Consider the following 13,615-nt stretch of genomic DNA (forward strand, 5'->3'; position numbering starts at 1 on the left):
TACTGAGCAGGTAAATGCTAAAAGATCTTGGCGAAGAAACACCGCTGTAAGTGGCATCATGCCGAGAATTGGATAGCCAACACTTCTGGCTCCCCTATTCCATAAATTTTCGCTAACCTCGTTCCACTACGCAATTGATTCTCATCTTCTCCAACAGGCATATTCCCCCAACACGGGACGGGACCAAGTAGTATAGGAAAACCCGGTAACAAATGCTCTTGGGGTGTGGAAAAGGGGGCATTAGCTGCTGCTTTGCAAGGCATCCCGTAATACTAGAATCCGAGCACAACCACAGCCTTGGAATAGTGACACAGGGCTCCCGTGTCACCTGCCCTTGCTATGCACAATATACCACATGCATCCAGACTTTTCCTAACCCCGCCCCATCTCGAACGAATACGCTGCCTGGGCGAACAAACCTGACCAAGAATCCGTGAGCGTCATCGCCGAGATCCGTGAGATGCAGCATCGGCTGTGAACTTGGACCGAGCCCTAGGCATGTATTATCCGCCTCGAGCCTTCTTTCCAATCCAAGAGCTCCGAGGTATGCATATCGCCCCTTTGGAATTCCTACACCCAAGGCTTCTTCCACTTCGCCCCTCTGCAGGTCGAACATTCTTCCTAAAGTCGACTCTTCCGATGCATACGTAGGGAAAAGGGATGCCCCTTTGGCGGCGCGTCTTTCCGTTCCGTTGTTACTAATCTATCCAAGTCTTTTATCTGTCCAGTGGGAAGATGTGCCCATAACGAGCCTCGAGTTCAATGTCCACGACAAGTGTATATACACTAGAGACCCCTTTGATACAGATACAACATCCTGGAGCTGCGGAATTTTCCATGTTCCTTCATAGCCTGTTAAACTCCTAATACCGAAATAAACGGGCATAGTGATGAAAAGGCTAGTGAGTTGTGTGCGGTAATTAACTGCTTGTTTTATCTAGAACCAACCTTGTTAATCAACTCTTTTACCCAGTAGCAAGTCCTAGGGTGCGGAATATCTAGTGATTTTTAATAACGCGCTAATAGATGCAAGAGAGAAATCGAGTCAAACCCCACAAGGCGAAATAAGTGGGAGTGCTGGAAAGGCTCCTGAGGTGAGCGGTAACTAAGTCGTCCTTTTGGATCCGGAACCAACCTTGCAAATCGATTGACTCAGTTGATTAGTGGCAAATCCAACGTTTCCTTCAAACTATTGGCTTAGCATTATATTTAAAAGGAAAGTATCCGCAACAGTATTGGACCTCCGCCTGATCCAAGTTTTGACTTATACAGGGCACAAAACATGGCAATTGTGCGTGAAGCTTGGCTTTGTACGGAGCACCGGCACACAAGTTAACCTACCTCGGCTACTACACTCTTTGTAACACCGCGAGTTCACTCTGGACAAGACATAACGCAGGGACTGTTGCTTTGTAACCAGGTGTAATAAGGATCGGGACGCTAGCCCTAACGCTTACTATGCAAAATGAATTATAACATCGGATGGGTGCTACACTCAATACCAGTCCACCCATCAACAAGCGGCAGTCCACCGCACCCTTTCCTGTTGTCCCCGACAGTTTCCCAGATGCAAAACATGAGTAACAAGTCAAACGCCTGTCCTGTTCATCCTGCGCAAGCAAAGACTACCCACATGTATCATAGGACACCTAACCTGAAGTCCTGGCCTTGTCGTTTGCAGTCGATTTGGTACACGAAAAAAACACCCACAATAATAAAATGTACAAAGGGAAAGAGGGTATGGTATGGTCAATCCTGTTATGATCATCGTCATCTTCTCATGTCGTTATCTGAATAAAAGGCTATTATGACAGTTTTGTTGTATGCTTTGCGGAGCAAGAATGAAATGATTTCGATGCCCAAAAAATAAAAGTGATATCGAGCATTGTCTTATGCAGCATATGCGGAGGTTATTGTTCCGAATATAGTGTATATCTCAGCATCGTCTTCAAGCATCTCGTGTATGGCCATCATTGCTCTATCCGAGGAGGCGGAGACTGCCAGCCATTGATGTATGCCATTAAACCCATTCCAATCAGCACCACGCCTAGCATGGACGCATACGGCAACCCGGCCTGTAATGATTGGTCCCGGGATGCAAATCCTCTTTGTGAAGACAGTGGCGTGATTGTGTTTGCTCTTGACAGGGTTGGTCCATCCTCCGTGTCTGTTTTGGATGTATTGGTAGCAGCAATTGTCTTGTCGGGCTTTTCCGGGTCCGGCGGTGCCGTTACGGGAGCTTCCTGCTCCATCACATCTGCCTTGGACTTGGCCGCCCTTGATCTTGATCTCGAGCGGCGTCTCTCTTCGGCAGCAATTCGCTTGGCCTCCTCTGCACGAAGCTGGACAACCATTTCGGCCAACGATTTTCTGCTCTCATCCCTATCAGACTCTGCTGTCTCACATCGGTGCTTCCACTGCTCAAGCTGCTCTCGCATATCCTTCATCTGCTCGTCCATGTTGTCAATTCGAGACTGCAGAGAAGCTGCCACCTCCTCGGCAGACGTGTCGTTCTTTTGTGGCTCTGTTTCTTCCGGAGCTGCTGATCTTGAATCACCGGATTCCTCGACTTCCTGTTCTTGAGCCGACTCGGAAATATCGGTCATGGTCACATCAGCAGGGGTAATGACGGATCCGTTCATCTGCGGATTCGTAGACGCCTCAAGTCGCTTCGCGAGTTCCTCGGCGAGCTCACGAGCCTCTCGTTCTTTCTGAAGCATCTCCTCTAGTTCTCGCATCCGTGCTGTTTGGGTATCAATATCTCGCTTCGCATTGTTCAACGCTTCTGTAAGCTGTATGATCTGATTCATATTCTCTTGTCGAGCCGCCAAAGAATTTGGAGGACCAGACTTCGGTCTCTCAGTTGGGCCTCGTTTCAATGAGGGCACATCTGGCTTCTCAGGCAGTGGTTGTTGTGGTGGCGGTGCGGGTGGTTCCGAGAAGCGTGTCTTGGGATCAGACCGGAAGGGAATGCCACCGTTCACTGACGGTTGTGACTGCTGTTGCTTGGCCGGTTCGGGCACTTCAGGTTTCTCCAGGTCCTTTACATCTTCTTTCGTGAGCAGAGTATTCACGAATTGGTTTGTGCGACTGAGATCCTGGGCCTGCAGCCGAGCGTTTCTCATTTCCGACTTTTGGAACGAGTTAGCGGATGCATAGCAAGAAGTTGTGATTTTCCAATTCGACGTCCCACTTACCGTTAGGCGTTTCAATATTTGATCCGTCGCAATGGGTGCCAAGAAGAAGGACCGTTGCTGTGGCATTCCATTTCCTTGGTTGTTCATGCCGCCGTTGTTCACCATTCGACCACCAGGGCCAGGCATCAGGGCGTGGCCATTTGCCCGGCCACGCATCTGAAGAGGCCCATTAGGAATCATCATTGTGCCGTTGGCCGGGTCCAAGTCGCCAAAGTTCATGTCCAAGACATTGTTAGTATTGGACAAAAATCCGGCATGCTCGACCTTTGCAGCAACTTTGTGATGTACCACAGTCTTTTGATCCTCGCTCACGATGTCGATGCCAAGTTCCAAATGATCGGCCGTCTGCAATTCATGAGGCTCTGATTCGCGATTTTCCTGTGAGAGGCGTGTGCCATTTACAAATGTGCCGTTGGAAGACTTGACGTCTCGAATATATATCTTGCCATTTCGCTCGGCGTATATTTCGGCATGCTGTCTTGATAGAACCTTGCTGTCGAAAAAGCCATTGGTAGCAGTGGGAATAGTCTTTTGATTTGTCTGCCGGCCAATTCTTAAGCTGTCAGGCGCGAAGGGAACAGAGATGGTTTTTCTTTCGAATGTGCCGTTGAGGGACAGTAGGTAGAGGACTGGTTGGCCCGGAGGGAATTGCTCCGCACCCATCGGACCGCGCATCATCTGTTGCTGCTGCATCATTTGATTTTGGCCTGGTCCCGGCTGAAGTCCGTTGTGATGTGCAGCCATGCCGTTTGGTCGGTTGGCGGGGAGCCTCGAGTAGTCCGGTTGCACGTCGGGCTTGCTAGGTGGCCAAGGCGTCTTCGGTTGCGGTCGCTTTCGAGGACCAGCCGTTGCAGACCACTGACTTAAATCGGAAGCAGCAGATAACGAAGTACCATTCGACTGTGAACCATTTGTGGCAACGGACGTGTTGGATGCGTTGGAGGACAATGATGAAGCAGAGTTTGTTCTCGAGAGAGACTTCCGGGGTGCGAACATGCCTCTCACTTCGTCGGGGTCCATGGGGTTGCTACCGCTAATTGCACCCCATGCTGGTCGAGAAATCTGAGGGAAGGTCGGAGGGCTGGCTACTGCGGTCATGAGGAAGGCTCAAGCGTATCTTGTGGTGAAGGGGGCGGGTACACTGCGGATGCCGTGATGGCCGTTGCGGAATGGAGCCTCGGACGCGTAGTTGGTCGACTTTACACCTGTCCACCGCCCTTCGGACGACACCGGGCCACGATTTGAACCTCTCGAGAAACAAAGTGATGCTTGAGCAATGGTCGATTCCCTCGAATGCCAATGGAAGTTCCGGTGTGGATGATTCTGGATGCCAAAAATTCGTCAGCATGAGCGTCGGACTCGGATCGAGGGGTGGCAGCATTGGCGGCTCTCCAGATAAAGCGAAAGAGCGACTGCCGGGCGGCCACGCCAGGGGAAATTGTCAAACTGGACCGCCGTGACCTACCAAAACAAAAAGTTGGGGGTGCCGGCGATGGAATCGGGCGCGCGTGTCCTGAGAAAGCTGGTGTGGAGTGAACTGAAGGGAGATTTGGCAATCTGGCGTTACCCCCGTTCTGTGTTGCTCCTAGACGCTGCTGGGTCTCTTGCTGTGCTCGCTGTGTTCAAGCGGTAGCGAGAGTGATGGGAGCCACATACAGTGCAGAGCGCACTCGAGGTGCTTCACCAACCACCGGTAGAAGTCACAACGAAGACGGTCTGGATATTGTAAACAGTGTCCGCGATGATTTCGATTGAATGGGCCTAGGTCCAACTGGCATAAATTATCTCATGACTCTGTGCTAGACCCATCGCCCGCTCATGATCATGGTTCACGTGATGGGGAGCACAGTAGAAATAGGTGCTCCACCGAGGGAAGAAAACTGTGAGGGGCGCTTCAACTGGCGGGATAATATTTACCCAAACCCGCGGGCCACATCCAATCAAGTCGAGTGTTTGGGTGACAGGAGCTTGAACAAGGGTCCAACCGTCCAAGAAATCAGATGGTTGTGGTTGAACGAGACTGGATTTGTTCCAAGGGAGCACCGACCTCACTGCCGAGAGAGCAACCTCACCAAGAAACATCATGCCTCCTGTCACAGCCGTCCCCACGGGCGGCCAGCATGGCCCGTCTAACTTTGACAAGCGTAGGACTGCATAATACGCGCGGTGGAGAGAGGACAAAACAGCTAACAAAATGGGCGTCTAGTTAAAATGGGTGCCATGATGGGCGGTAGTATGTCAAACAAAGAATTTCCGGCGTCTTGTCGCTTGCGCTGACCAGGATGTAGCTGTCGGGACCATTATGGGCTTCATCTTTGGTACGAACACGGAACAGCAACCCGATTCCATGGTTTGCTCGGCATCTAACAGCATGACAGGAACCGTCAATATCTTTCGATATGGCGCTGGTACGCAGGGCATCATGAGAACATTGGGCCAGTATATGCTTGTTTCTGGCACTACATTCGGGTATGATTAGCCCTCCCTTGCGCCAGTCTCTGTACAATAACTAACAGACACCCTCTGCAGCTTCTTCATGTCGATTGGTTCCGTTATCCGATCAGATGCCGACCCTAAACTGCACGAATTGTACATGCGGGCGCAAAGACGACCGATAGTAAACATGGCTAGCCCAGCGTGGCGAAAATCCCCCTGATCTCAACCCCGTGTCGAAAAGACAATATATATCCGCTGGAATGACTAGAGATGTATGGATGGAGCCCTTCTCTGACAACACCTCATTGTAACATATACACATGTAACATGATTCATGTCTGTACTATCTAGAGTAGGAAACTGCTTGTGCATACGAAGAATGACAAGTCCTATTACAAGCGATTGCAATATTAACGCCTATGAGACGGTTCAGGAGTGGTTTCACGCCAGTTCTCGCCAGTCCTCCTTGCGCTGATGACCGCAGTCGGTGGATCATTTCCCCGGTTTTCGACCTAGCTCGAACGGATTTATACTACCAGCTCTTAAAATAATCCGGTTGTTTCTACTTCTCCGCTGTTTCTTATTTATTCCTCTGGCTATTTTACCAGTTTCTCTTTTCATTATTCGTTATACGACATCTTAACGAGCCGTATAAGGGCATGGCCGCATTCCTCCATGGCCTACTACTGTCGTATAGTCTTTCATTCTGTAAAACCGCCACCACAACCGAGCATTAGTGGGTTGCAATGAACCTTTTCGCAAGGAAATAAAAGCTCCCTCAACTTCTCCTCGCACGGTCCCTTCCATCTCCTTGGCAACCCAACCGGTTCGTCAGGGTGCGCTCTTGTGGACAGTGGCCGATTGTCACACTCTATGTGGGTTAGTAATCCTCGAGCTGTCCTTTGTGTTCCTTTCCTCTTCACCCTTGGGCACTCGCAGTAGTCGTCTAGCTAGTTGTCAATACACTCAGCTTGAACCGGTACACCCTGCTGACTAGCCTCAGACTTGGCCCATTGAACAATAACGCTTCGCAACCTGTTGTGCATTGCAAGAACCCTCATCCCCACTAGCACTTAACCTCGAGAAAGAATGTTATCAAAGTAAGCATGCAAGTCTTTGGGGTTGATCGGCGCTGGCCGGAGTGACTGGAAGTGCTCCGAGGTTTTTAGTGCAGCCACCGTCTTGTCATTGTTGAACATGGCCATTCCCTCATATAATTCCCACCGCGTCCTACCGTTCTTGACCTTTTCCATTAGCATCGGAAACAGCGGCTTCAACCCAAGCTCTACACCCGACTTGTCCGCCTGTAGGAGAGCGTGTACCCAATCTCCATATGCCAAGGCAGACAGGGCGATGCCGGTGTGCTGCTGTGCGATTCGAAAGTACTCGTTGACGGATATATTTTCTCGAACACCAGGGGTAAGGTGATATACCTTGCCAAGATTCTTATTGGACATGGCCATCATTCTCATTGCTGGAGCGACATAGTCGACCGGTATCATTTCCTTACGCTGGTCCGGAAGATGAGGATATATCCCTAAACGGAAGCAATCTGCTGTAAGCCGGCTCAGAAAATCATCCGGGTTACCTACGCCGTCCCTGCTATTGCACACGACAGCACCCATGCGATACACGGCGGCCGGAAAACCTCGCTTCATCAACTGGCAAAGCATCTCGTCCGAGACCCATTGACTCTGGCCGTAGCCCGTCTCGTATGCAACCGTTGTATCGAGATACGGTTGCAAAGGCGCATCTTCCGTGAGTTCCTCTACTTTGTCCGCCAACAGGCCAGTTGGTCCAAAGGCAGCCATGCTCGACGCGTAGTGTAGTGCCTTTGGCCGCGACGCGACGGCCAACCGGATCATGTTCAAGACCCCCGTCATATTCGCAGCGCGGTTGGCCAGGTACGGCTCGTTGTAGTTAATCTGGGCACCGAGATGAAATACAACACTTGTGCTTTCCGCAAGAGCCAAGAAGGCGGGCTCACTCAATCCAAGCCGTGGCTTGGAAAAATCTCCCAGGAGAATCTTGATTTTTGACTCGAATTCAGTAGCAAGATGTTCCAGGTGGTATTTTTCGAGATTTCTGCCCATCTTTTTGCGGGCTGATGCCTGCGAGTCGGAACGGACGAGACAACATACCGACCTTACCTGAGGGCATCGTAGCAAATCGACGAGTAAATGCGCGCCAACGAAGCCCGTAGCACCCGTAAGAAACACGTTTCCTTCATCCTTGTCGAGCCAGTTAACCGGGGGGGTAGTGGGAATGGAAACCTGCCTCCATTGACTAGCATCAGCAAGCAGTGCCTGTGTAGTTGCTTCGTTGTCGCGCGTCGATCCGGCAGCCACCATGCCGTCGATACATGTTGCCAAGTCACCAAGTCTGGGCACCTTGTATATAGTGTGCGCCGACAGCATCACCCGAAATACTTGGTGTATGCCCGATATCAGGACCGCGACCTCTAGAGACGTGGCCCCCAATGTGAAAAAGTCGGCACCGGGGTGAATGCTTGCTCGGGGGACAACATGCAGGCTTTGTAGCCAGAGCTTTTTTAAGGCTCTCTCTGTTTGCGTGTACATGTCGGGGTCCGGCTCGTTGTCGATATGGGTGGCCTCTTGAAGCATGTCCATGAGAAGCCTCGTCGCCGCACGTTTATCCACCTTTCCATTTGGTGTTAATGGCAGGGTGTCGAACGAAACAATCTGCGGAACCATGTAGCTTGGGAGACGAGATCGGATCAGGGCAAGAAGCGATGAACTATCCGAATGAGACGATGTCAAGGCAACACATGCCACTAGAATGCTTGATTTCGCGCCCGGGGGGATTATCTTCATGGCCACAGCCGCATGAACCAAGTCTGTGGATAGAAGCTCGGTTTCAATGGCGTCCAGGTTAACCCGGTATCCGCCCTTGACCTTGACAACGCGGTCATTTCGGCCTAGCCAGACTATATTACCGGTGGCATCTGAATATACCGAGTCCCGAGTACGGAACATCCGGACAGTCTTGCCATTCGACTCGGGCTGTCCAACATGGAGAAAGGCCTTGGCTGTTGCATCCGGGTCGTTGAGGTAGCCACGGGCAAGTCCCTGGCCACCGAGAAAGAGCTCGCCTTTTTCTTGTCCAGTCACGGGGTCGTACGACTCATTCAGCACCAGAGCACACGTCTCATTTAAGGGTTTTCCAATCGGAAGATAACCTCTTGCTGTGTCCTTGGACGTAATGACGTGTACGAGTGCCAGAACGGAACACTCGGTTGGGCCGTAGCCATTGATGAGGCGAGTTGGGGGACCATCACTATTTAGAACCATCTCACAGGCCTTGAGATCTGGAGATTCTCCCCCAATCACAACCGTGTGGCATTCTGAAAACGCAGTCGGGCATACGGGAGCAGCAATGTGGAAAACAGCAGTCGGCATAAGCAGATACGTGACGTGATTCTCCTTGAGCATACGGTCTAGACTTTTCGGAAGCAAAGCCTCACGCCTATCCAACGCCGCAATTGTTGAGCCATTGAGTAGTGACGCCCATATGTCCATGAGCGAGAGGTCAAAACAAGGGTTGCTAAGATGGCCAACTATGTCCGAGGACCGCGGGCCGTAGACAGGGTCGCGTGCAAGCCTCACGATACCACGGGCTAGGATTTCAACAGCCTTTGGGGTACCAGTGGTGCCCGAGGTGAAGAGAATGTGCGAACGGAAATCGGCCTTGGTTTCAAGTGGGAGAGCTGCTGCATTGCCTGCCGTGTGCCCCCCATCGGGGCTTTGTAACAGCGGGATCTTTGTTACGGGTAGATGCCGATGTTGAAACGCATCATCAACGACCATGTTCTTAACACCGGCCACTTGTAACTGTGTCTGCGTGTCCGACTGAGGTCGGTCCGGGTCTAGCGGAACGCAAGTGCCGCCCATGTAGATGATGGCTAGTTGTGCAATAACCTGGTGTGATCCGTGGGTAGCCAATATGCCGATGGGTTCTTCATGGCCTAATCCACGCTGAATTAACTGCATGGCTAATGCTCTGGCCATGCCGTCTAGTTGGGAATATGTATAAGGAGTGCATTTTCCAGTAACTGCAGTTTTGTCTCCGTTTCAGCTGGCTATACAGGCAAATATATCCCCTATACTAGACGAGGCTAGTGTAGTGTGATTATAGGCAGCTTTTTCCATTTTAATGGAGGAGGGTTTTGGAAAATTTTGAGGAATAATATCTTGTATGTGACAAGGCCTTGATGAGAGCTTGTGAATAGCTTTTAATTCAGCCAAGAATCGTCTTTGGGTTCCCAAGGTTCTTGGTTTCTTTTCCTCTTGGTCCTGACCTGTTACCCGTAAGTATATATCGCGTATATGTATAACCCGACCTACATAACTGAGGCGTTTATATTGTTACTACATATGTACCTTGAGTTGCTACTTTGTATGCCCTGACTCATCTCCCGGACCATCTTGTGTGCTTCGGCCCGTGCCTTCATGGCAACGTGAATTTTGTGTTAGCAGACAGCACCCGTTCTACATTCTTGTCTTTATATTTTATGTTACGGTTATTTTCGCCTGTCTTCGCACCAAACACTCGGTCGCTACATGGAACTCGTGCCATTACCTCCAAGTTCACTGTACTCCGCATAAAATCCGAAAAAAAAAGGAAAAAGAAAACCCAGAGTCCGGACTCAGGGAGCGGCCCGTCTTGATGCATGCTGGCAGCAATATTTCGGCGCACCTCGGAATCCCATAATCCAAGGGATGCGGCCGAAGTTGGATGCTACACCAAGGCCCCCTTTACGCCCGCCCGTAAAGAACAAGAAGCAAAAATATTTGCCAAAAGACCCGCGTCTCCCTTGTGCGTCTGCGGTCCCGTCCGCACTGGCACTAAGACGTCATTTACGTCAGAATGCAACATTCCTGTTGATGATGGTCGCGGGGCAGAAAAAGAATCATGCCATCCGGCACAGATATCCGTATTCCCATCTCGAATGCATTCAGAAGTCTGCACTGGGTACGGAATAGCCGCGCAGAGAAGCATCGAAGCTAGTCGCCGTGACTGACCGCTTTCTTGAAGGGGCGACGAAAAACTGAGACATTGAGATTGCGATGTGTCAACTTGGCATCAACAAACCCCGCAAAACGGCGAGCTAAAAAAAGCAAATCTGGAGTCACCTTTTCTCCTAAGGAGAATACTAATCAGGCAGTGTACGGAGTACTCTGTACATGATGCCGGCAAGCCATCCCGAAGTTGTCAGTCATCTTGCATACCGAATTGCTGTTTTCGGCACTCCTTGCTTGGACCAGTTGACCTCTTTACTCCTAGAGTGCTCCCAGACTCGAGCAGCCACCACGCATATACATACAGCATCTCCATTTTCGACATGAGCTCGTGATGAAATCCGCGGCGCTAACCATGTACCTAGACCGCATTGTTCTTAAGTTGTTCCACAAGATCTGGAGGCCGGCTCAGCTTCCATCTGAGACAGGGAACCTTGCATGCGCCTGCTTCTGGCGGGATGCTCCCGTCTCCCTCTCGACCGAGTAGTAATCCGCACATCACCTGGCACTACGTTGGAGAATGGAAGAAAAATCAAAACAGGACCATGCTATGCAGACGCTTTCCACACTGTCACAATACTGTGACCCTTTTGCGCCGCCGTCGGTGCAGATGGAGTCGTCAACGTCTCCCTCGGCCTACTCGCGGATCCGGATCTAGTATAGATGTGCTCATGCTCTTATTATATAGAGCAAGTATATTGCTTTAAACGCCGAGGCGTTGTTGTCTCGTTCCATTTTCCGCTCTCTCTTCTCTATTTATGGTTTGGGAAGAGTTGCCCGCTTGAATCATGGGCATCACGTTTAGCAAACGAGATGCAGCGACGTACTCGGCAGCCAAAGTTGGGGGAAAGGTGCTACAAACAAGAACGAATGGGTACATGGCAACACTCGCAAGCACTCGATGCTCCCCTGAAAAGCAATGCGCTAACATGTCACAGCAAATCAGTTTTGGGAACACTTGTCGCGCCTCTGCTGCCCATGTTCCTAGAGAACAATCCCCTGCCCAACGGATCTCCCTGGAGTCTGCTCAACCACACCACCGACTACTACGAACACTTCCCACGCACTGGCGTGATACGATCGTATGACTTCACCGTCAGCCGCGGCGTCATCGCGCCAGACGGATACCAGCGCTCGGTGCTGCTCGTCAACGGCGCATTCCCCGGCCCCCTGATAGAAGCCAACTGGGGCGACACGATCCAGGTCACGTTGCACAACAACATCTCGAGCGCCGAGGAGGGCGTCGCCCTGCACTGGCACGGCTTCCTGCAACACGGCAAGCCCTGGGAAGATGGCGTCCCCGGTGTCACCCAGTGCCCTATTGCGCCGGGGAAAAGCTACACGTACTCCTTCGAGGCCGAGTTGTACGGCACGACGTGGTACCACTCACACTACTCGGCGCAGTATGCAGGCGGCATCGTCGGACCAATGGTTATATACGGACCTCGGACGGCGAGGTACGACGTCGATCTCGGCCCCGTCATGCTCTCGGACTGGTACCACCGCGACTACTACGCCCTGGTCGAGGAGACGATGAAGCCCAACGGCCGCCCCGTCCGGTCCGACACCAACATGATCAACGGCAAGGCAAACTTTGACTGCTCCAAACTGCCGGCCGGCGACAAGACGCCGTGCCACAGCAACGCCGGCATCGCACGCTTCAAGTTTACGCGCGGCAAGACGCACCGCCTGCGCCTCATCAACTCGGGCTGCGAGGCGCTGCAGCGCTTCACCATCGACGGGCACACCATGACCGTCATCGCCAACGACTTTGTGCCCGTGGAGCCCTACCACACCAAGGTGGTGACGCTGGGCATCGGCCAGCGGACAGACGTCCTCGTCGCCGCCGACGCGCCGCTCGACGCCTACTGGATGCGCAGCAACATATCCGAGGCGTGCAGCCTCGCCGGCGAGCGCCACGCCTACGCGGCGATATACTACGACGGCGCCGACGAGACCAGGCAGCCGCAGTCGCAGCCGTGGGACGTCCCCGACCCCCTGACCTGCGCCAACGACGACCTCGCGCTCACAAAGCCCGTCATGCGGCGCCGGCCCATTGCGCCCGACTTGACCTACGACATGGAAGTCGGCCTGTTCAAGAACGCGAGCAACATCACCCTGTGGTCGTTTGGCGGCGTCGACTTCAGGGGCGACTACAACCGCCCGACGCTGCTGCTGAGCGCCCTGGGCAACCACACGTTTGAGAAGCAGTGGAATGTCAAGAACACACAGGGCGCCAAGAGCGTGAGGGTTCACGTCATCAACAACACGCCCGTTGCGTAGGTCCCATCCCCCCCCGTACACTCCTCGAAGCCCTTTTGCTAATGGCCCCCAGGCACCCGATGCACCTGCACGGGTTCAACATGTACGTCCTCCACGAGGGCGAGGGCCCGTGGGACGGCACCATTGTCAACAGGGACAACCCGCAGCGGCGAGACGTGGTGCAGGTCCGCAAGCACGGCCACCTGGTGATTCAGTTTGACGCCGCGGACAACCCGGGTATGTTTGGCCGTTTTCCCCTCCCGACCCCCCCTTGCCGGCGAGCACGTTGCTAACGATACAAACTACCGTGGCAGGCGTCTGGCCGTTCCACTGCCACATCGCGTGGCACGTGTCGGCCGGCTTCTTCGCGCAGTTCCTCACCAACCCCGACCAGGTGGCACGGTATCGGCACACAATGCCGCATGTGGTTGCCGAGACGTGTCGGCAGTGGGGGGAGTGGACAAACACCAATATCCCGGATCAGATCGACAGCGGGTTATGAATCGGAAAGGGGGGGCCCGGCGTGTGTGGCGAGTATATAAAAACCCGAGGCCTGTACATTTTTTTTTTCTTTCTTTCTAGAAATTCTCCCTGTGCCGTGTAGACTAGCTGTATATTTCGACTAGACAACCCAAACGCCTCTATGTATGTGCCTTGACATGACGAACCAATCGTGACTCA

The 13,615-nt window shown here is 52.4% G+C and overlaps 4 protein-coding genes across 4 annotated transcripts; 2 read left to right on the forward strand and 2 right to left on the reverse strand.

Moving 5' to 3' along the window:
* Window positions 1-1,970: 1,970 nt before the first annotated feature.
* Window positions 1,971-4,295, reverse strand: MAA_01052 (cytoplasm to vacuole targeting Vps64; the record flags this gene model as incomplete). Its single annotated transcript, XM_007819050.2, has 2 exons — window positions 1,971-3,131; window positions 3,198-4,295. 2 exons carry the CDS (start codon window positions 4,293-4,295, stop codon window positions 1,971-1,973), a joined length of 2,259 nt encoding a protein of 752 aa, XP_007817241.2.
* A 985-nt stretch (window positions 4,296-5,280) lies between these two features.
* MAA_01053 (mitochondrial genome maintenance protein Mgr2) lies at window positions 5,281-5,853 on the forward strand (the record flags this gene model as incomplete). Its single annotated transcript, XM_007819051.1, has 4 exons — window positions 5,281-5,341; window positions 5,404-5,430; window positions 5,486-5,666; window positions 5,727-5,853. 4 exons carry the CDS (start codon window positions 5,281-5,283, stop codon window positions 5,851-5,853), a joined length of 396 nt encoding a protein of 131 aa, XP_007817242.1.
* Window positions 5,854-6,706: 853 nt separating this feature from the next.
* Window positions 6,707-9,661, reverse strand: MAA_01054 (non-ribosomal peptide synthetase; the record flags this gene model as incomplete). The annotated part of the gene is made up of 1 exon (XM_007819052.2): window positions 6,707-9,661. The coding sequence occupies one exon, from the start codon at window positions 9,659-9,661 to the stop codon at window positions 6,707-6,709; it is 2,955 nt and encodes a 984-aa protein (XP_007817243.2).
* Window positions 9,662-11,460: 1,799 nt separating this feature from the next.
* Window positions 11,461-13,436, forward strand: MAA_01055 (Lcc1; the record flags this gene model as incomplete). The annotated part of the gene is made up of 4 exons (XM_007819053.1): window positions 11,461-11,546; window positions 11,611-12,951; window positions 13,008-13,171; window positions 13,249-13,436. The coding sequence occupies 4 exons, from the start codon at window positions 11,461-11,463 to the stop codon at window positions 13,434-13,436; spliced, it is 1,779 nt and encodes a 592-aa protein (XP_007817244.1).
* Between the last annotated feature and the right edge of the window lie 179 nt (window positions 13,437-13,615).

Source organism: Metarhizium robertsii (genome assembly GCF_000187425.2).
Source record: "Metarhizium robertsii ARSEF 23 chromosome Unknown MAA_Scf_8, whole genome shotgun sequence".
Lineage (NCBI taxonomy): Eukaryota > Fungi > Ascomycota > Sordariomycetes > Hypocreales > Clavicipitaceae > Metarhizium > Metarhizium robertsii.